General features: G+C 38.1%; 1 protein-coding gene across 7 annotated transcripts in view; it reads right to left on the bottom strand.

The window, feature by feature from the left end:
* Positions 1–23,192, bottom strand: part of PIK3R4 (phosphoinositide-3-kinase regulatory subunit 4) — a 67,782-nt gene that overhangs the window by 12,275 nt on the left and 32,315 nt on the right. For all 7 annotated transcript variants that reach the window (XR_004986859.2, XM_045579300.1, XM_036431506.2 and 4 more), the window contains 5 exons: positions 17,250–17,451; positions 15,274–15,461; positions 14,338–14,548; positions 11,594–11,759; positions 2,106–2,270 (listed from right to left, as the gene is read on the bottom strand). Coding sequence is in view for 6 of the 7 variants with exons in the window: in XM_045579300.1 (XP_045435256.1) it covers positions 2,106–2,270; positions 11,594–11,759; positions 14,338–14,548; positions 15,274–15,461; positions 17,250–17,451 (932 nt within the window). In the remaining variant the exon portion in view is untranslated. The remainder of the gene's footprint in view (positions 1–2,105; positions 2,271–11,593; positions 11,760–14,337; positions 14,549–15,273; positions 15,462–17,249; positions 17,452–23,192) is intronic.

Genomic DNA, 23,192 nt, shown 5'->3' with positions numbered 1-23,192 from the left:
ATGCCATATAATTGGAAACATACAATATATAGCCTTTACATCTGATTTCTTTCATTACAAAAAAGGATTTTAAGATTCATCAATGTTGTTGCATGAGTCAATAGTTTACTTTTTATTACTGATAATAAAAGTAATAAAATATCACTGATACCTTTTTATTCCTTTTTATGTACTAGTCCATTGTATGGATATAACTGGTTTTTAAGCTTAGGCATTTTTAAACTACAAAGAATATCAAACCTTTATCAGTACATATGCTTTTGCACACACTAATTTAGTTTTCACTCTTAGATCATCAGTCAGCAAACATTTTCTGTAAGAAGCCAGATAGTAAATATTTTAGACTCTACAAGTCACATACATTTGTACTGCATGTTTTTTGTTTAGTTTTTTATACAACTCTTTAAAAATATAGAAATCATTCTGTTTATGGGCCATACTGCAGGCTGTAGTTTGCTGACCACTCTGTCTTAGATAAATAATTATATTCACAAATATTCTCTTACAAACTATATTCCCTCTAAAGCGATGATGGAAGTCCAAATGCCAAATAAAATGTGTCAAGGTGTCACAAATTCATAACAGTTGATCTGATTGAATGAACCAAACAAACAAAAGAAAAAAGAAAAAGGGGTCATGGAAAGGTTTCTTTGAAACACACTACTGTCAGGTATAGTGAAATCTAAATATCCTGGCACAATCTCCCAATCTAGGTAGTCCGTGTTTGTTTAGGGCAGTGGTCAGCAAACTCATTAGTCAACAGAGCCAAAAAAACAATACAACGATTGAAATTTCTTTTGAGAGCCAAATTTTTTAAAACTTAAACTTCTTCTAATGCCCAGGACGTGGTATTCTGTGGAAGAGCCACACTCAAGGGGCCAAACAGCCGCATGTGGCTCACGACCCGCAGTTTGCCGACCACTGGTTTACGGTAATAAGCATACCGAAAAGCACTAGTAGCTGAGAGGGATCCATGCACAGACTGAGCATGTCAAAGTGTGTGCCCTGCCAGCACAGTCACCACACAACACATTTTCCCAATAGCTCTTTGTTACTTTACATGGAACTCAATAGGTATATTGCTATAGTCATCCTCTGCTGAAACAATTTTAAAGAAAACTGGCCAATAATAGTGTTTTGGTTAAATGTCATATATAGTATATCCCAGACAAAAGTTGGCCAAAACTGTTTCATGAATGTGTAAAAAATAACACACTTTCAATACAAACAAATTATAAGAACCTACGTGATCCAACAAACATCTTTTTCTGCCTTAGCTACCTCAATGGGTATGACTTATAATCCACTTAACTATGAGCATCTGCCCATTCTGCTTTCTCCCCTTAGGGCCCACCACCTCGGCCGGCCCTGCCTGCTTTAGCTGGCTAGCTTACACTTGGTCTCATCTCTTCCAGACCTTCTTTCTTATTCCCTGTAATATGGAACATTATCACACTGCATTGAAATCATCCTCCCATACACTGTAGTTCATTAGAGAGCAGTAACTTATTTTGTCTTTGGAACCCTCAGTGTGCACATACTGGTCAGTTGAAAAATTGTCCTGCTTTATCTTTAAATATCTTACTTGGCAAGTGTTTACTCTGCAGGAACCTCTTAAATAAAAACAGCCAGTATTTTGTTTTAAAATGATAAGCTAATCATCTGAAAAGCTACACTCCAAGTTCCCGACAACTTCAAAGATTTTAATGCCAAGTGACATTTGACATTTGAGTCTTCTTTAATGAAAAACACCCATATTCTCAAAATCAGCTAGCCAAAGTTCTGCTTTTAGTAACTGAGAGATAAGATGTAACTGATAATTAGATTATTCAGATATATTCCAGATCGGGATGAGCAAGTTCAAAATTGCCCTTCTAATCTTTTGACAAATTGGCAGAAGATAAAACATGAAACATAGTTTTCTAAAACTAACTACATGTGATAAAGATTTGAGTTGAAAACACAACTGTATTTCACGTGCTTAAAAATAGAAGTGCAATGTAATAAATCCTCAGTTGATCCAAACTACATTGAAGAGGGAGGGCTAAATTACCCCAGGGCTCTAAATGCAGTTAAAAAAAAAAAAACCCACAAAAGATAGATACCTGTTTTGTAGAGGATGAATTTTAGGAGACTTGGGCAACTTAGATGCCTCGATTCCAAGAAGCTGGACAGCACCATTATCAGACGCTATGGCCAAGTAGTGAGAACCCTGGCAGAATGTGAGAGTCTTGACATGTCCTCCAATTCGGCTATATGTAAGAATAGATCTGCACAAAAGAAAAGTAGGATTGCATTTCTGAAAGGCCACAAGAGCATTATTATTGCTAATATTAAATAAATATGAATAACTTTAACAAAAAAGTACTACTTTGAGGTCCATTACATCTCCTTGATCTCATAACAAAAACAAAAGTCCCACTCTAAGGCACAAGTTCGCCTTTTCTTCTGATAATTTCAAATGGCTGTCCTGGTTTGCTCAGTGGATAGAGTGTCAGCATGTGGACCAAAGGGTCCTGACTTCAATTCCGGTCAAAGGCACATACCTCGGTTGCAAGCTCCTCTCCGGCCCAGGCCCTGGTCAGGGCTTGTGCAGGAGGCAACCAATCAATGTCTTTCTCTCACATTGATGTTTCTCTCTGTCTTTTCCTCTTTCTTCCACTCTCCCTAAAAATCAATGGAAAAATATCCTCGGGTGAGGATTAAAAAAATTAAAAGGCTATCCTCACACACTTCTCTCCTATCACAGAAAGACTATTCATCCTTCTTTCCAATTGGAACTCCCATCCTTGTGGTCTTGATGCAGTTCTCCTTCCACTCCTGCAAAACCTTAAACCTTACTCGTACACCCTTCAGTTACTCTATAATCCCTAAAGGCAGCCTGGCACAGCAGGAAAACGCTGGCATGGAAGCAAAGAGCTGAGTTCCCCACTACTGACTACCATATGACTGTGGTCAAATCACTTAACCTACTCTATCTCAGTTTACTCATCTACAAAACAAGGTCTGCCAAATTAACTAACTGGGACATAGTAAAGCTCAAATAAACTATAAAACATCAATAAAGGCAAAATATTATTATAATATTCAGTCTCTCCCACACACATGCTGACCTCTCAAGCTGTCTGTCTTCCTTCCTTATATTCATTGCAAAGTTCTTGATTATCTGATCTACACAGGATGCCTGCCCTCCACTATTACCAACTCCCTCCTTCATTACCCTACACATAGGTAATTGCATACTCACCCCCTAAGGAGCCATACTCTAAAAGGTCTCAAGCCCTAATCAGAAAATTAATCTCTATATTTTGTAATTTATTTCATCTTACTATATAAGATTATACATATTAATTGTATAAAAATTATTGAAATACAGAAAATAATAAAGTAAAAACTATTAGAATTCTATCACCAGAGGAAAAAGACTATTACATTTTGTTATAGATCTTTCCAAATGATTTTCTATGAATATATTCATATTTGTTTTTTAAATAAATATGGATCGCATTTTATATTTTTTATTAATCACATCTCTAGTTTACTTTTTAACAACAGCTTTGTTGAGATACAGTTCTCATACCTTAAAGTGTGCAATTCAGTAATTTTTAGTATATTAATAAAACTCTACATAGATTATCAGAATCTAATTCCAAAATATTTTCATCATTAATAAGAAATCCACATCACACCATCAACATTCACTCCCTCCTTTCCCCTCCCCCTTAAATTTTCTATAAATTTGCCTATTTTGAATGTTTCATATAAATGCAATAATGCATTATGTGGCCTCTGTACCTGGCTTTTTCACTAACATTAGCTTAATGTTTTCAAAGGTTCATCCAAGTTTCACCCATTCCTTTTTATGGCCAAATATTATTCCCTTGTATGGATATACCACCTTCTGTTTATCCATTAATCAGCTGATGGTGTTGTTTACCTACTATGAAAAATACTACTATAAACATCTATAATAGTAAAAGCATAATAGGCTAATTAGACCAGATGTCCTTCCAGACAAAGCCACAGTGGGCGGGGCCATGGCAGAGGTGCAGAGGCCCCCGGCGTGGTGGCGGTTGGGCAGGGGCAGAGGCCAAGGCACTTGCACAAATTTCATGCATCAGGCCTCTAGTTTGTGTATAAGTCTTTGTGTAAATATATGTCCAAAGTAGTACCTACAAGGGCCCACCAGTATGGTCGATGAGTAAAGAGAGCCAGGGACAAGGGAGAAATGGAAATGCCAGCATGCTCAGTCTCTCACATTTGTGTTTCTCCCTCTCCCTCCCTCCCTCCCTCCCTCCCTCCCTCCCTCCCTCCCTCCCTCCCTCTCTCTCTCTCTTTCTCTCTCCTCTTTCTCTCTCTCTCCCTCTCTCTCTCTTCCCCCCCTCCCTTCCTCAATAACTTAGAGACCATAAAATTCACTCTTTTTGAAGGGGTTTATAATATAATCACTAAGTTGTAGAACCATCACCATTATTTAATTCCAGAACATTTTCCTCATCCAGAAAGAAACCCTGCACCCATTAGCAGTTACTCCCTAGTGTTCCCTCCCAGCTCCTGGCAACTACTAATCTATTTTGTTGCTATGAATTTGTTTATCCTGGACATTTCATATAATGGAATCATATATGCTAGTTGGCCTTTGGATCATGCTTCTTTCACTTAGCATAATGTTTTCAAGATTTATCTATGTTGCAGCAAGTATCAGTATTTCATTCCTTTCTATTATTGCTAAGTAATATTCCACTATATGGATATACCATATTTGGTTTATCCATCTGACAGCTAACAGACGTGGTTCCCACTTTTTAGCTATTATGAAAAGTGCTGCTCTGAACACTAGTGTATAGATTTTTGTGTGAACATGTTTTCAACTATTTGAGGTTTTTCTACCTATGAGTGAAATTGCAGGATCATAAGGTAACTCTATGATTAAAATTTTGAGAAACTGCCTGTTTTTACAAAGTTGCTATACCATTTTATATTCCCACCAACAATGTAGGAAAGTTCCAATTTCTCCCCATGCTAACACTTGTTATTGTCTTTTTTATTACAGTCATTCTAGTGGGTGTGAATTGGTATCTCATTTTGGCTTTGTTTTCCTTGCCCTAGTGATAAATGATGTGAAGTACCTTTTCAAATACTTTTGGGCCCTATTTGGAGAAAAATCTATTTGAATCCTTTATTTTTTTTTATTGTTGCTTTTTTTATTGAGTTGAATGTGTTTATTGAGGTGCATGTGTTTGTAACTATTATGTTTTCCTGAGGCACTGACCCTTTATTATTATAAAATGTTCTTGTCTCTAGTAGCAATTTCTATCTTAAAGTTTATCTTGTCTGATATTAATATAGCCTCACCAGCTCTCTTAGGTACTATTTGCATGGTATATCTTTTCAGCCATTTCACTTTCAACCCATTTGTGACTTTGAATTATGCAGCACAGAAATATCATGTTTGTTCATCCTTTCTGCCTTTTAATGTGAGTCCGAATAAGGCAGAATTTATGTATGACATTTTGTTATTTGTTTTCTCTCTCTCACATAGTTTTTGTTGTTGCTGTTCTTTTGTTACTGCCTTCTTTTTTGTTAGAAATGTATTTTTAGTACCCATTTTAATTCCCTGGTTTCTTTTACTATGTTTCTTTCTGAGTTTTACTAAGTATTTTTAACATTTTATTTTTTAGTGATTGCCCTAGGAAATACAATAACATCTAAAAGTGATCAAATTAATACTACCGTGTTTCCCCGAAAATATCCTCCAAAAATAAGACCTACTTACAAGTTTCCTTCTGAGTGAAATATAAGGCATCCCCCTGAAAATAAGCCCCCTCTCCCCCCAAGGCTCTGTCTCAGAATGCTATTGCTAAACATGAGAGATTTGGTCCACTGATTCTGAAAGAAATGGAGTCACAAGAAGTTCACCAGGAAATTCAGGAACTGGATTGTTATGATGATGTTCCAGAAGATGATGACATGATTGTCATTGAATAAATGAGTAAATTCATGATACTGTAGGATTCACAGTTTGTCTAGTTTGTGTTGACAACTACTGTACTACCGTACCGTATACAGGTAATAAATTTCCTTTATTTTCATTTAACAATAAATGTGTACCGTATTCTTCTTCATGGGAAAATAAGACATCCCCTGAAAATAAGACCTAACGCATCTTTGGGAGCAAAAATTAATATAAGACACTGTCTTATTTCCGGGGAAACAGGGTAGTTTAATTTTAATAATAAACAAAAACTTTGTTCCAATATATATCTCTGTCTCCTGCTCCCTTCTCTGTACTATTGTCATAAATTATTTATTTATATAAGCCCCAAAATACAGTTTTACAATTTTTTATGTTATTTTTAAGTTAGTAGGTAAAAATAGTTACAAAAAATAATTTATATTCTCATATTTACTTATGTATATATTTTTTCAGTGCTCTTTATTTCTTCAGGGAGGTTCAAATTACTGCCTTGTGTCTCTTCCTTTCAGCACCAAAAATTCCTTTTAGGGGAAATCTGCTAGCAATAAATTCCCTGTTTTTATTTCCCTTGGAGTTTCTTCCTTTTTTTATATATATACACATACATACTAGAGGCCTGGTGCACAAAATTCGTGTACGGGGAGGGATGTCCTTCAACCCAGCCTTCACCCTCTCCAATCTGGGATCCCTCAAGGGATGTCCAAACTGCTCTCTCTCAACCCAGGACAGCTGGCTCCCAACTGCTTGCCTACCTGAATTCCTGATTGTCCCTAACCACTCCTGTCGGCCTGGTCCCTCCCAACTGCTCTTCCCTCCTGGCCTAGGTCTCCCCCAATGCCTTTCCCTGCAGGCCCAGTCGCCCCCAACTTCCCTCCCCTGCAGGCTTGATCACCCTGAACTGCCCTCCCTTGCAGACCTGGTCCCCCCCAACTGCTCTCCCCTCCTGGCCTGATTGCCCACAACTACTCTCCCTTGCAGGCCTGGTTCCTCCCAAGTACCCTACCCTGCTGGCCATCTTGTGGCAGCTATCTTGTGTCCACATGGGGCCAGCAATCTTGTGTGTTGGAGTGATGGTCAATTTGCATATTACTCTTTTATTAGATAGGATAGAGGCCTGGTGCATTGATGGGGGCCAGCTGGTTTGCCCTGAAGGGTGTCTCGGTTCAGGGTGCGGGTTCCCTTGGGGTGTGGGCAGCTTAGGCAAGGGGCCTGTGGTGATTTGCAGGCCAACAATGACCCCCAGCAACCCAAGCAGAGGCCCTGGTATCTGGGATTATCTTCTATAATTGAAACATTGTAGCCTTGATCAAAGCAAGCCTACTGCTTGCTCCGGCAGCAGTCATTTTTGTTGGGATTTATTTATCTTCTATAATTGAAACTTTGTAGCCTTGAGCAGAGGTCACGGCAGGCCAAGGCTGTAGAAGCTTAGCTTCTTCCATTGCCGCGGACAACTCAAGCTTCCTGCTCTCTCCAGCTCTGTGGCTGCCGCCATTTTGGGGGGGATTTATTTATCTTCTATAATTGAAACTTTGCAGCCTTGAATGGAGGGCTGGATCCAACAGGGTATGCGGAAAGCTTGGCTTCCTCCATCGCCGGGGAAACCCACGCCTCCTGCTTGCTGCAGCTTAGAGGTGCATGAAAGGGCAGGGAGGTCTCTCAGCCCGGCCTGCACCCTCTCAGAGTCTGAGAGCTCTTGGGGGATGTCCAGCAGTTGGACATTTTTAGCACTGCCATAGAGGTGGGAGAAGCTCCCACTACCGCCGCTGTGCATGCCAGTCTGTGAGCCTGGCTTCTGGCTGAGCAGCGCTCCCTCTGTGGAAGCACACTGACCATCAGGGGGCAGCTCCTGCATTGAGCAACTGCCTGGTGGTCAGTGTGCATCATAGCAACTGGTCGTTCTGCCATTTGGTCAAGTTGCATATTAGCCTATTAGTATATAGGATGTTTGTAATAGAAGCACTTATGGAGAATATAATCTAGAATACTATCGATACAAAGGATTAAATTGAAAAATCTATGTGAAAGTTTTAAAAAGAGCAATTTTTCAAGTAGTCCTTAAGGTACAAATTAAAAGTATAATTCAAAGAAAATGGCAGAGCCAAGATCCAGGTGGCCTAAATCACAAATCATAATTCAATCAAAAAGTTGGGACTGGGAACTGGGTAGTCAATCCACCAACATAACACATAGGGGAGAAGCATCAGTAGTCAGAATGTGCCAATAACATTTTCTGAGAAAACACATCACTTTTATTGCTCTAACCCAGCCACCAGCTGTTCCTCACTGGGTTCTGGCACTAATAATGACTTGCTTATCCCCTCATTGGTTCATGAAGGCATGTGATGAGAGCAACAAATTCTGTTCCCTTCCCTTCTTCCCCACCCCAGATCTGGAATAAAGCACCTCCAAGCCAAGGCCTATTGCACTCAACAGAGAGCAGGTGTTAATGGCAAAGCAAGAGAACAGATGCACTCAGAGGAAATCCAATCTCAAGTTTGAAGATGGATTCATCTGTTAGCTTTGCAAAATCTCACTTGTTAATTCCCACAAGATTTTTACCACAGAATCATGCCCTCTGTATCCCAGCATCATATTTTAGGCGGTGGTATTCAAGTGTCACATTTTAGACAAAGCTAACAGATGAATCCAACTTCTAACTTGAGATATTTCTAAGGTCAATTAAACTTATCCTCCTAATAAAAGTGACAATGAATACAAATGATGATGGCAATAACAAAGAACCATTTGGAAAGTAATATCAGAAGAGATGTTTAAAATGTTTATAAAAATGCTATTAACAGTGGGGGAAGAATTAAAAAATGGTTGTGAGGCAGGGATTATATGTGGAAGAATATGAGGGGAATAAGCTGGTATGTTGCTCATGTTCTGTATCTCTAGAGAAGTTTAAGTTGCATAGATGTATTTGTTAAAAATCATGGAATGGTTCACTTAAGATCTGTGTACTTCATAACATAAACTTTATGCCAAAAAAAAAGAGCTATAAATAAATATTGAGCTCTAGTTAATGATAAGCAAGCAGTTTTTAGAGGAAGTTTATACTGAGGTCCACAACTTACTTTGAAATCCATATTTTAAAAATGGATAATGATAAGAGCAAATATAATAAAATTATTACAGAACCTGCATGGCAAGTACATATTGATAGATGTTCACTTGAGACACAACTTTTCTTGTACATTTGAAAATTTCATAAAAAAATTTGACAAAAAATTGTTATATGGACCCAGAAATCTTGTATCATTTTTGATTTATATTCTGACCAATGCAATGCCAAGAGAAAATGAATAAGGAAACAATAATTAAGCATGGTATAAAAATATAGAACCCTTTTAAAAAAAATGAATAGCACAAATTTGTATCAGAGTGGTAAGGAGTAAACTTTTAGATATCAAAGCTATTTTGCTATTTGATTATTTTGTGGTTAACTATGGTTAATGAACTGATAAGAAAAGCACCAGAGATTCCCCACATCATCCTAATAAAAGAGCAATATGCAAATTAACCATTACTCCACCACACCCACAAGACACGCCCACAAGACACACTCACCAGCCAATCAGAGCGAGTATGCACATAAACCCAACCAAGATGGCTACAGCCACAAAGAGCAGGAGGGAGGCTTGAGTTTCCCAGGCAACAGAGGAAGCCAAGCTTTCCGCCTGCCCTTGCCAGCCTAGGCCTCCATTCAAGGCTACAAAGTTTCAATTATAGAAAGTAAACAAATCCAAACAGAAATGGTTGCTGGCCACGGAGTGAACAGGAGGCTTGGCTCCACTCCAGGCTATAAAATTTCAATTGTAGAAGGTAAATAAATCTCATAAATCAGGGCCTCCGCTTGGTTCGCCAGGGAGTATGGCTGGCCTGCAAACCACCACAGGCCCCTCACTCAGGCCACCCCACGCCCCAAGGGAACCCCCACCCTGATCTGGGACACCTTCAGAGCAAACCAGCTGGCCCCAACCCATGCACCAGGCCTCTATCCTAAAGTAATATGCAGATTGACCATCACTCCAACACACAAGATCAAGATAGCTACCCCCATGTGGTCAAAGATCCTGCCCCCATGTAGACACAAGATGGCCACCACAAGATGGCCAGAAGGGGAGGGCAATTGGAAGGCACGAGGCCTGCAGGGAGGGCAGTTGAGAGGGACCAGGTCTGCAAAGAGTGGGCAGTTGGAGGCGATCAACCTGCAGGGGAGAGCAGATAGGGGTGACCAGGCTGGCAGAGGAGGGAAGTTGGAGGCAAACAGGCTGGCAGGGGAACAGTTAGACATCAATCAGGCTGGCATGGGAGTGGTTAGGGAGTGATCAGGCTGGCAGGCAGAAGTGGTTAGGGGCAATCAAGAAGACAGGCAGGCAAGCAGTTGGGAGCCAGCAGTCCTGCATTGTGAGAGGGATATCTAACTTCCTGTTTAGCCCAGTGGGCAGTCAGACATCCCTCAAGGGGTCCTAGATTGCAGAGGGTGCAGGCTGGGCTGAGGAAACACCCCCCCCACCCCCCCATGCACGAATTTCGTGCACCAGACCTCTAGTTTTATGTACATAAGATTCAACTTTAATTTCTACTAGTTTTCTTTTCAGATTCATACCAAACTAGGCACAAAATATGAATATGGCAGAATTGATGGTAATGGGGAGCTGGGGGAAGGAATGGGGGTGGTAGAAAGATTGCATATCAAGGACACAACTACAGAGCAATACAAATTTGAAATACTTATAATCACACTTAGCAAAATCACATCATGCATATTTAAGTTTTTAGTATTTCAAGCCATAAGCTATCTCTATTTTGACAATTAACAGTGGGGCAATGGTAGTATGTGTTTCCTTGCATAGTCAGCCATTCGATCATTTATTGAGTTTTCTCTTACTCAGACTTCATCTAATCCATTCGGCAAATCAGATTGGCACCACCATCAATATCGACATCTCTTCCTTGAATTACTATAAAGACCTAACTGCTTCTGTTCTATAACTTTTCAATCTATTCTCAACAATCTAACTCAGATCACATTTCTCCTCTGCTCAGAACACTTCAAAGGTTCCCCATTCCCTCAGAGTAAAAGTCAAAGTCCTTTAAAACAGCCTAAAAGGCCCTATATAATCTAGCCCCTTTGTTCCTCTCATTCATTCAGCTCCAGCCACATGGACTTTTCTGTTGTTCCTCAAACATGTCAAACATCTTTCTACCTCAGGGCCTTCAAAATCCCTGTTTCCTCTACCTAACATGCTTCTCCCAAGACATCCATATGCCTCTCTCCCTCACCTTTTTCAGGTCTTTCCTCAAATTATGTTTCTCTTTGTGAAGTATTCTCTGGCCAATTTACTTAAGATTCTACCCTACTGCATTCCCTATCCCTCTTTCCTGCTATCATTTCCTCCATAACATTTTTTATCAACTAGCATACTGTATGTTTTACTTATACTGTTTATCATCTATCAGAATGATAATAAAAATAACACAGAAAAGGTGTTTTTGTCCATTTATCATTGCTGTATCCCTGGCACTAAGACAATACCTGTCACACATAGTGTAAGCAATCAATCAGTATGTTAACTGAATGAATGGACTCTCCTCCTAAGCTTATCTTACCTGGTGGTAGTGGTTTTCCCCTCCATCTTTTGACTGTTCCAGATTTTCACTGTACCATCATTTGAACATGTTGCAAAAAGTGAGTGTTCATCAGAGACTCTAATTCGATTCACAGCAGATTTATGTTCATGAAGATGTGCAACTAGTAGCCCTTTAGGACGCCACCCTGAGGAAAAGCAAATAAAACGTTAATAAATACAATCTTTCCCTCACCCCGCCCCCCACCACACACACACACACACACACACACACACACACACACACCACTATAATCACCAACAATCAGCATGAGAACAATGATAAGAACTAAACAAAGAGTGCCAATACAGAGTGGTCTAGTGGGCCATGACAGATACTATTATCTATAAAGACATCCAATTTAACAATTAAGTATTTCTAAGGCAGCCTTACAATGACTGGAGTTCTCTAGTATCTGAGAAGGAACAATAGTTGCTTACTACCCAGAAAAACTCTGACTACTTCCTCAGTAGCAAGAGGTAATGACTATCCTGACCTAAAGAAATTGAATGCTAGGAAGGCAGCCTGAGCCAGAAATTCTCAAAGACCCAGATTCACTATACCATAAATGTCTGATCTGAGGGTACATATTTAAACTCTTCAATTCCTCGAATGTAAAATGAGTGAAATATTACTTCAACCAAAAGCTCACTACATGGATAAATGAGATGTACAGAATCTAACACTGACCCAAGTGCATGGTAAGCACTCAATGTTGATTACTTCTCTACCTGCAGTCATTTATTCTATGGCATCAACATGCTATTATAAATGGTATTATAAATTACAACCTCAGAATGCCCATGAATTTTCTAGTTCTTTTTTTATGACATCTACTAGTATACCTTTCTGTTTTATTATATATTTTTTGTGAATGAGTAATTTCCTCTAATTATAAATTCTCTGAAGCTAAGACACCATGTTTTATCTATTCTGAATAATTCACAGTATCTAGCATGTCCTTGCACATAACTGTCTTTAAGATTTGATGAATAAAATTCTATAGTATGTGCAACATTTCATCATTTTTAATATTAAAAAAAAACACAGAAAGCTACTCTAAAGATCATACTATATTAGGAGTTAGCACTGTGCCTACTTAAGTAATAACAATGTCATTTTAGGATGAAATTCTTTTTTATCAAGAAACAAAAATGAAACCAAGACTACTTCCAAACTTGTCTTACACTAAGATAAAAAATACAATGTTTTCCCTTGAATCTCTAACCCACATGTGTGAGAAGAACAGCTGGATATGATTTTTAAGGAAGATATGCTGGATTTGTAAACTATCAAAACATTTTGCCAGGAAGTCTAGATAATCTCCCAGGCTAGGTTGAGCATTTCCCTCTAGAGAAAATCAATTTCACACAACAACTCAAGTGTGGGGGGGAAAGTAGTAAGAGCCTAACCGTCACTGCACATTTCTTGAACCACAAACTTTGACACCTTTTCTGTGATTAATATGTAAAATCTATAACAGCTCCACTTAAAGTACAAAATACCACTTAAAAAAGACAGGTTCTATCAAAAAGTAAAATAGCCTGCAGTCAACTTTTTTTTTTTAAAGCGGTGCTGGTAAATAATATTGAAGTATATTACAGAAACAACTTAAATATTCCACAATATTTATTTTGATAAGAAAATTTATGTGACTTCAAAACGCTACTAACCACATAACAATATTTTCTAAATCTTTAAATCATTTATCTATACCATCATTTTCCCTGAGTTCACAATAAAAGCCCATGGAAATTCACATAAATTTAAATTCACATAACCACACTATACATTTCTCCTCAATATTCAAGATAAATTTTTATTATAAAAAAATCTATTCATAGAAACTCATTAAAAATGTTTTTCAAAATCTGCAAATCTAATATGAAAGACTAGCTCTACCACATTAAACTGGAAAAGTCATAACTGAGCCACGTTTTCATCTTAAATATCTAACTTTCTTTCAAATCTCAGCATGTAGGAGTATTTCCCCCCAAATCTTAATGTTGATAATTGTTGAATGGTTGGGTATAGGTAATTTTGTTTTCTTTCCAAAGCACCCATAATTTTCTATGTTTTTAATCATATTTTAAAAGAAAATTAAGATGTTGCCCTAGCCAGTTTGGCTCAGTGGATAGAGTGTCGGCCTGCAGACCAAAGGGTCCTGGTCTGGGTTCTGGTCAAGGGCACTTTCCTTGGTTGCAGGCTCCTTCCCAGTCGAGGGCCTGGTTGGTGCTCTCATGCAGGAGGCAACCAATAGATGTGTTTCTCTCACATCAATGTTTCTCTCTGTCTTTCCCTCTCTCTTCCAAAAAAAAATCAATTGGAAAAATATATCCTCCGATAAGGATTAATTAAAAGAAAATTAAGATGTTAAACCCTTCAGAAATTAAAAGTTGAAAAAGAAGTGTGACATTCAGTGAGAAAGCAGTATAGCATTAAAGCTAGCAGGTGAAACCTAACTTGCTAAATGGGAAAAATGGGCTACAGACAGGCTAAAACAGTGACTTACGCTAAATAAGACACTGCAAGTTGCCCCTACAGCTAAGATGACCCAAACTCCACAATTAAAGACTTTAGACTTCTTACTGCTTCCTCCTCTAGGCTTCCAAAGTGGCAGTCTGTTCTGACTCCCTCTGCCTGGTAGTTAATTATCAGTACCCTGCATTAGATTCTAGGCTTCAGCACTGAGGCTGGAATACAACTGCCTAGCAATGACACCTTACCAGGCGGTGGTGGTTTACTCTCCCACTCTGCATTTTCCATCATCTGCTTAGCTATTCTCTCAGCATTGCACTGCTCCCGCTTTTGTTGTATGAGTTGCTGAAGCTCAGTTTTACAAGTCGTGTTCCGAATCTGGCAGGTGGACGGTAAAATTGTACTACTTAAAACCTGTATTGTTGGTTTTCTACTTTGGGCATGTGTCACTTCTGGAACCTACAAAACAAATAGAATTTCAGGTATTTATATCATAAGCAAAGTATATCTGTTGATAAAAATGGACCTAAGTTCTCTTTATTCATTAAATATGCTTTTTGTCCTTATTAAAATACTGATTTTTTAAATATTGTACATTCAAATATAATGACGCTTTCAATGAAAACCTAGTTAAAATTAAGTTTAACCACAATATTAGATATGCAAACTTCTACATTAAAAAAAATCAGTGTAGCAATAACATTAAACAAAATCCTCATTAAGTTAAGTGAAAAGAATATTATGTTATCCATTCAGTAAATATTTTCATTTAAGATATGACTGGCTAGGGAAGAGTTACCTTAAATTACAAATTTACTTCAAATATATCTAAATCATTATGTTATTCTCACACAGGGCAAACGTGGGACTTTTCTTCCCAGAAGAGTTTTTGTTATTTACAGATATAATGATGTTATACTAGAGGAAGAATAAAAAGAGAATTAAAAGGTTCACTGCACACTAATTTATAATCACAGTTCATAATGATGTCTCCAATCACAATCTCAAATCACTTTATTAGTGAGTACTCTAAAACAGGAACCTTTTTGATGCTTTCAAAAACTAGATTTCCCCTTGGCTATAAAATTAAACATAAACCTGTCTTAAAAAGAAACATGTCCTCCTAGAATACAGTACACAGCCTTTAAACATCCAGAAGGAAGACTATTGATAGGTGACAGTACCTGCGGAGAAGTTGACAAGGGGACACAAATGCCAGCAGAGGACTCAGAACGAGAAGGCTTCCCAGTCTGAATCGCCTCCTGGTCACTCCCTTTAGGTAGGGCCTGTGGAATGGTCGGTGGTTCCAGTGACCCAAACATGCTTTTCCATTCTTCATTTACATTTGAGTCTTGTTTGACATGTTTTCTAGCTACAAAAACAGATTCAAAATAGACTGAAGTAAATCTCTAAAACCAGTATGTATTTTTATTGCTTTTGTATTTGTTGTTGGTTTGTTTTGGGGGTTTTTTTGGTGGGGGAGAGACAGCAATGGACTTCACCCTATTTGTTCTTTATGATCTCCAATATATTTATATTAAAACTCATTAACTCTCACTTCATCCCTAGGACAGATGGAACATATGCACTTTCAATGGTTTTAATAATTAGACCTGATTGCTTCCTAGTTTCCCAAGGCTAGCTCACTTTCAAGTAACACTTCATCTGAAGAACTAATAACAAAAATAACTTTTTCAAATGTCAATATCCACACTGCTAAATATGACCTATTTCCAGGATTGGTTGCTGAAGAAAACAAAGTAAAAATAGAATTAAAAAAATCAATTGTTATACAGCAACTTCCTGACCATAAACAGATGAGAAATCATCTTTGTCCAATTACAAAATGTATATTAAGTAACACAAAGTTCCATAATTACCAAAATATAATGTGAATTACTCCCATAAGTTTGTATGCCTCATAAACTATATAGTTTAGTGATACACTGCCATATTATTTTACAAACATAATATACGCTATTTCACAACTTGCTTTTTCTTCTAGTTAACTAAATATGTTGAACATTTCACCAATCTCTATCAATGGACACTTCATTTCTTTCCTTTTTTTTTTTTTTTCCCCCACTGAGAACATAGGTATACATATTTCTTCACGTTAGTTTTTCTTCGGAAAAATTTCCAGAACTGAAAATAGTGAGTCCAAGGGTAAGGACATTGCCTTCTAACAAGAGTATGTTCAATTTATAATCTCATGTACAGTGTATGAAATACCTATTTCCATACACCCCTTTTAACTCTAGGCATCATCAGATGTCTTTGCTAATCATATAAGCAGAAAATGGCATCTGTCTTATTTCGCATTTACCTTTTCAAACATATGCATTTCTATGATTCTATTAGTTGTATGTTCAAATCCTTCACTATTTTTCTTGTGGCAGTGCTTCCATTTTCTTATTAAATGCAATGTTTTACTTATTATGAATGCAAACCATTGCTAATTAAGTAGCAAATACTTCATCCCAAATTAGACAATTAGAGGTTTATTTTAAATATAATTCATCTGCTGCCCTCATAAGCTGATACTTGAACAGAGGAATTTTTAAAAACGTACTTGGAATTGAGTACATCTCCAAAAAGGGTTAAGGGGAAAAGGCTTGAGATCTTAAAAACCTCATGCAATCAAGGTCAGTGTCACCATTACAAGACCTGACAATTCTAAATCTATCTAGAGACTTCAAATGATTAAGGCTTCTCTGGTCTTCACTTTCTTGCATTTCATCATTAATAACAAGACTATTCTTTTCAAATCACTGGACATTACTCACTAATAAGAAACTAGAAACATTTCATTTTACATAGACTACTCACTTTGGATTAGTGGATTAAAAAATAGAATTTCACCTTCAGTCATACACCTCCACAGAGGCAACATGATTTTATAACAAGAGTAGAGCTTTAGAGTCAAGCTTTGATTTGAATCTGATACATATAGAGCTGTGACTTTGACAGGTTACTTTACCTTTAACCTGTAGTTCACTTCTCCACTTTTCCTCCCCAAATTTTCCTACTATATAATGGAGTCACTTGTACATGAAAGTTCTATATCTAGGATATGTGACTTTTAGTTTATTACTAATTAGCTAACAGTAGCTTTATGAAGTAACTAATAATTACAAGCTACACACACAAATGTACTAACCTCGCTTGTCATCTGGCTCCTGTTTGGTTTTAACAAGATCTACTTGTCTCCCAGTTATGCCCAAGGCAGCCAAGTCAATGACGCCCTTCTGACTACTATCATGAAGATGGCTCTGGTCCACTATATTGGCCTTTGCTTTGTTAGATTTCATCATGAAGTCTTTTAATGCCAAAAGTTTGTCTTCCTCTTCCTCTGTCATTCCCTAAAACCAAATAAAACCATATGTTCTAGGTTATTTTTGCAAATAGTAACAACAGGCCTTGGAATGACTGAGAACTGAAGGGTGAAATCACCCAATTTAAAATTCTCAGAGTCAGCATGGTAAAATGAAGAGAGCAACAGGCAAGAGAAAAAGAGAGTAGCAATACAGAAAAACATCTCACTACTCTGGTTTCCCAGAACACACACTCTCCAGTAGGACACTTTTTATTTTGTATTATGATTTATATCCTAACTTTTTTCTACATGAGAGCATTCAAGTTTAATCCATTTTAGAAATTTCCAAAGAATTTAATACAGTGCCTGGTATCTAGTAGATCTTTAATATACAACTTTCAATATTAAGTATCTAAACAATAAGTCTGGAAACACACTTTTAAACAAACAAAAAAAGTATACCTAAGTCCACCTTGCTCGGAGAAGTATTGAGAATATTAAATGATATACTGTGTGAGAGCACTGCATATGCAGAAAACATTGTACACACCTCACGAACTGATAGGCATGGTGACTGAAATGCAGATGTGAGCAACTAGCATTTTTAGGATAACACTATTATAATTAGAGTCAGACTGCCTAGGTTCAAATCTCAACTCTGTTACTTACATACCTGTGTGACCTTGGGCAGCATATCCAATTTCTATGTACCCCTACTTATTTATCTATAAAATGAAGATAACTGCTAGCACCTATCTGACAAAGTTACTATTAATTTTTTATAAGGTAATTCACCTAAGACACTTAGAAAACTTGAAACTAACAGCTAATAAATACTAAATAATTAATTTAAATAATTCATTCAATGTGCAACTTAAGTATTCTGGCAAATGGAACAATTCTGTGTTTTCTTAACTTCCCAACCATGCACAGAATCCTCTAGAATGTTATTATGCAAATAAAAAATTAATAAAATGTAAACGGCAATTCCCAAGGCCTCAATCTAGTTTAAAACAATAGTCACAATCCACAGTCACAGTAAGACCAAAAACAAACAAACAAACAAAAAAAAAACTAGAAAGTTAGAAAGCTGAGAAATAATAAAATAAAATTGCATTGAAGTACAATAATCACAGAGAGAACCTTGAGTGACTGTTTTCTTACATTAACCTGAAAGTCATTTATTTTCACTTCTCCTCATGCAATCTGCTTATTACAGTTTTTTAGCTATAATATTCTTTTTTAGTCTCTATTTTAGTTCGCAAGAGAGAGACCACGAAAGGGAGAACCATTAAAAGGAATGAAGCACTGATATATGCCACAACATGCAGAAACCCTGAAAGTATTTTGCTAAGTGCCCTGGCTAGTGTGGCTCAGTTGGTTGGAGCATTGTGCAGCAAAAGGCAGAGGATTCAATTCCTAGTCAGGGCACATGCCCAGGTTGTGGGCTCAATCCCCATTGGCAGGAGACAGCGAATCAATTATTCTCATCACCGATGTTTCTATCTCTCTCTCCCCTTCCCTTCATTTCTGATATCAATATAAGTAAACAAACAAATAAATAAAACTATACAAAAATTATGAAACACTTTTCAGTCCTGGAAAACAGGCAGTACAGGGCTGTAATATCCAAAATAAAGATGAGTTCCATAACTGTCCCAGCATACTTTCCAGAGGGTTACCAGGCCATGAAACAAGGGAAAACTCAAGGGTATAGTAGAGCTGAGTTCAAGAGAGTCAAGGGTTCAAGGAAGCCAAAGGTTAACTGTGAGGATCCAAAAACTGGATAGAGGATGGATCTGGCAGAGAGCAAGAGCTGTAGAAGTGTCTCCTCAATTCTTTGCCTTATTAATACAGACATACCTCCTTTAATTGCATTTTGCAGATATTGCATTTTTTTACAAATTAAAGGATTTTGACAATCCTGCAACAAATCTATTGGTGCCATTTTTCCAGTAACATTTGCTCACTTCATGACTCTGTAATTGTTAATTCTCACAATATTTCAAATTTTTTCATTACTATATTTGTTATGGATATCTGTTATCCATGATTTTTTGTTATTACTGTAACTGTTTGGGGTGCCACAAACTGTGACCACATAAAATGACAATTTTAATGGATAACTTTGTGTGTTCTGACTGCTCCACAGACCTGTTCCCTGTCTCTCTTACTCTCTTTGGGCCTCCCTATTCCTGAGGCACAAAAAATATTGAAATTAGGTCAATTAATAACCAAAATGGCCCCTAAGTGTTCAAGTGAAAGGAAGAGTCTCATATCTCTCACTTTAAATCAAAAGGTAGAAATCATTAAGCTTAGGGAGAAGGCATGTCCAAGCTGAGATAGATCATAAGCTTGTTCTCTTGTGCCAAACAGCCAAATTATAAATGCACAGAAAAAGTTCTTGAAGGAAATTAAAAGTGCTACTCCAGGGAACACACAAACTTTCCTCCATTCTGTAAGGCTGAGAGAGGGGAGGAAGCTGCAGAAGAAAAGTCTGAAGCTAGCAGAGGTTGGTTCGTGAGCTTTAAGGAAAGAAGCAGCTCCATAACATAAAAGTGCAAGGTGACATGGCAAGTGCTGATGTAGAAGCTGCAGCAAGTCATCCAGAAAAGCTAGCTAAGATAATTCATGAAGATGGCTACACTAAACAAGATTTCCAATGTAGACAAAACTGCCTTCTACCAGATGCCATCTAGGACTTTCACAGCTAGAAAAGGAAATCAATACTTGGCTTCAAAGCTTCAAAGGATAGGCAGATTCTTTTGTCAGAAGCTAATGCAGCTGGTTGGTGACTCTAAATTGAAGCCAATGCTCATTTACTGTTGTGAAAATCCTTGGGACCTAAAGAATTATGCTAAATCTACTCTGCCTGTGCTCTATAAATGGGATAACAAAACAGATACGACAGCATTTCTGTTTAAAACATGGTTGACTATTCTAAGCCCACTGTTGAAACCTACCGCTAAAAAAAATAACTTCATTTCAAAGTATTACTGCTCACTGACAATGTACTAGTTACCCAAGAGCTCTAATGGAAAGGTACAAGAAGATTAATGTTGTTTTCATGACTAACACAGCATCCATTCTTCAGCCCATCGATCAAAGAGTAATCTCAACTTTCAAGTCTTAAAATTTAAGAAATACATTATTTTGGAAGGCTACAGCTGCCAGAGGTAGTGTTTCCTTTGATGGATTTAGGCAAAATTAATTAAAACTCTTTTGGAAAGGTTTCAAGGATTCACCATTCTAGATACCATTATGAACATTTATGGGCCCTGGCCAGCGTGGCTCAGTTGGGCATCATCCTGTGCACCAAAAGGTTGCTGGTTCAATTCCCAGTCAGGGCACCTTCCCAGATTTCGGGAGCAATCACCAGTAGGAAGCATGCAGGCAGTGGCCAAATGATTTTGCACTCTCACATCAGTTTCTTCTCTCTCCTCTCTCTCTCTCTCTCTCTCTCTCTCTCTCTCTCTCTCTCTCTCTCTCTCTCCCCCCCCTCCCTCCCTTCTTCCCTCTCCCTCCCTCCCTCCCTCCCTCCATTTCTCTTTCCATATTTCTAAAAATCAATAAAAAAAATTCTTTTTTAAAAAAAGAGCCTTTGTGGTTCACAGAAAGAGGTCACAATATCAACATTAATAGGAGTTTGGAAAAAGTTCATTCCGACCCATGAATGACTGAGAGATTCAACACTTCAGGGAGGAAGTAATTGCAGATGTGGTGGAAATAACAAGAGAACTAGAATTAGAAGTGGGGCCTGAGGATTTAACTGAATTACTGAAATTTCATGATTAACTTCTAATGGATGCAAAGTTGCTTCTTATGTATGAGCAAAGAAAGTATTAGGTCTAGTAATAATTAATGTCGTTTTCTAATACTTTTTTTTAAATCGAATTTATTTAAACAATACAACAAAATTTAATCAACAATATAGTTGCCGTTGTTTTCTACTACTTGTGCCCAACGCTCAGGAAGCATTTTAATCCCTCTGTTGTAAAATTCTTGTGATTTTGATGCAAAAAAATCAGTCAATGCATTTTTGAGGCATTCTTCATTATTAAATTTTTTTCCAAGAAGAAAGTTTTGCAAAGAACGAAACAAATGGTAATCGGAAGGGGCAATATCAGGAGAAAATGCAGGTTGAGGGAGAACTTCCCATTCCAACTGGCGCAGTTTTTCAGCAGAGATTCTTGCAGTATGCGGTCGTGCGTTATCGTGGTGAAGAATTACGCCCTTCCGATTAATCAGCACGGGTTCTTTGACTTAAAGCTTCGGCTAACTTTTCCAATTGGGCACTATACACTGCACTTGTAATGGTTTGGTTTGATGGTAAAAGTTCAAATGAAGAATTCCTTTAAAATTCCACCAAACACACAACATCACTTTCTTCGCATGCAAGTCAGGTTTTGGCGTGGGCTGCGGAGCCTCATTTTTGTCCAACCATTGATGCCGCCTTTTCAAATTAACATACAGCACCCATTCTTTATCTCCGGTAACAATTTGCTCTAAAAACGGCAAACGGTTTTAACGAGAGAGGAGCGAACTGCAAATTGTAACTCTTTGATTATGGTTGTTGTCGGTCAACTCATGAGGAACCCATTTTCCAAACTTTTGGACTTTGCCAAGTGCACGCAATTGATTGGAAATTGTTTTTTGTGAACAATTTAAAGTTGTCGCAAGCTCTTGTTGGGTAATTTGAGGATTTTGCACCAAAAGAGCTTGAAGAGCTTCTTGATCAAAATTGGACACACGGCCTCGACCACTCTTGTCATCTAACGAAAAATTTCCCTCGCGAAATTTCTCAAACTAACGCTGGCATTTTCTGGTGCTAACTGCATCTTGACCAAGAGCACTACAGATGTTTTTTGCAGCCTCACTTGCTTTTCTTCCTAATTGGAACTCGTAAAGCATGCAGTGCCGAATATGCTCTTCATCCGCCATCTTCTTAGCCCTAGTTTTGCAACAAAAACCAAACCAAACACAAACTTTTTCAAGCAAAACTTGTTAATTGCACTTCACACGTTCTGTAGATACCACGTGTTTGAAGATTATGTCAATACAAGTCAACGCCAAGCAAGATTTTAAACGAATGTTTAAAAACGACATTAATTATTACTAGACCCGATAGTATCCTAAGATGGATTCCCTCCTGGTGAAGATTATTAAAATGATGACAAAAAACTTAGAATCTATAATCATAAAAGCATAATATGCAAATCAACCAAACGACCAAACAGAACAACTGTCCAGATGATCTTCCGGATGACCACGCTATGACATGCACTGGCGCCAGGCCAGCCAAGGTGGATGCGATGCGATTGGTCAGGGGCTCTGCCATTGCCCCAAGATAGCAGAGGGAGGCCCAGACCACCTGTCAGTGGCACTGTGGCTGGTGTGAAGGAGCCAGCCAGTGATCACCTCGCAGGGGTAGGCCCAGGCCAGCCGAGCAATTGTACCCCATGCCTCTCACCCGCAGAGGGAGGTAACCGGTGGCAGGGGAGGGGGAGTAGCATGTAAAGGCACAGGCCAGGCTGAGGGAGGGACAGAGACACGGACGGACGGACAGACAGAGACACACACACACACACACACACACACACACACACACACACACTCTGAACAAATTTCATGCACCAGGCCTCTAGTATTAAATAAAATTAATTGATAAAGCAGTGGCAGGGTATGAGAGGATTGACTCCAATTTTGAAAGAAGTTCTACTGTGGGTAAACAGCATCACATGCCACAGAGAAATCGTTTGTGAAAGGAAGAGTCAATCAATGTGGCAA

The sequence above is a fragment of the Pipistrellus kuhlii genome, unplaced genomic scaffold (assembly GCF_014108245.1).
Source record: "Pipistrellus kuhlii isolate mPipKuh1 unplaced genomic scaffold, mPipKuh1.p scaffold_m20_p_11, whole genome shotgun sequence".
Taxonomy (NCBI): Eukaryota; Metazoa; Chordata; class Mammalia; order Chiroptera; family Vespertilionidae; genus Pipistrellus; species Pipistrellus kuhlii.
The sequence above is the reverse complement of the archived record's forward strand: the minus strand, read 5'-3'. Positions and strand labels throughout refer to the sequence as shown.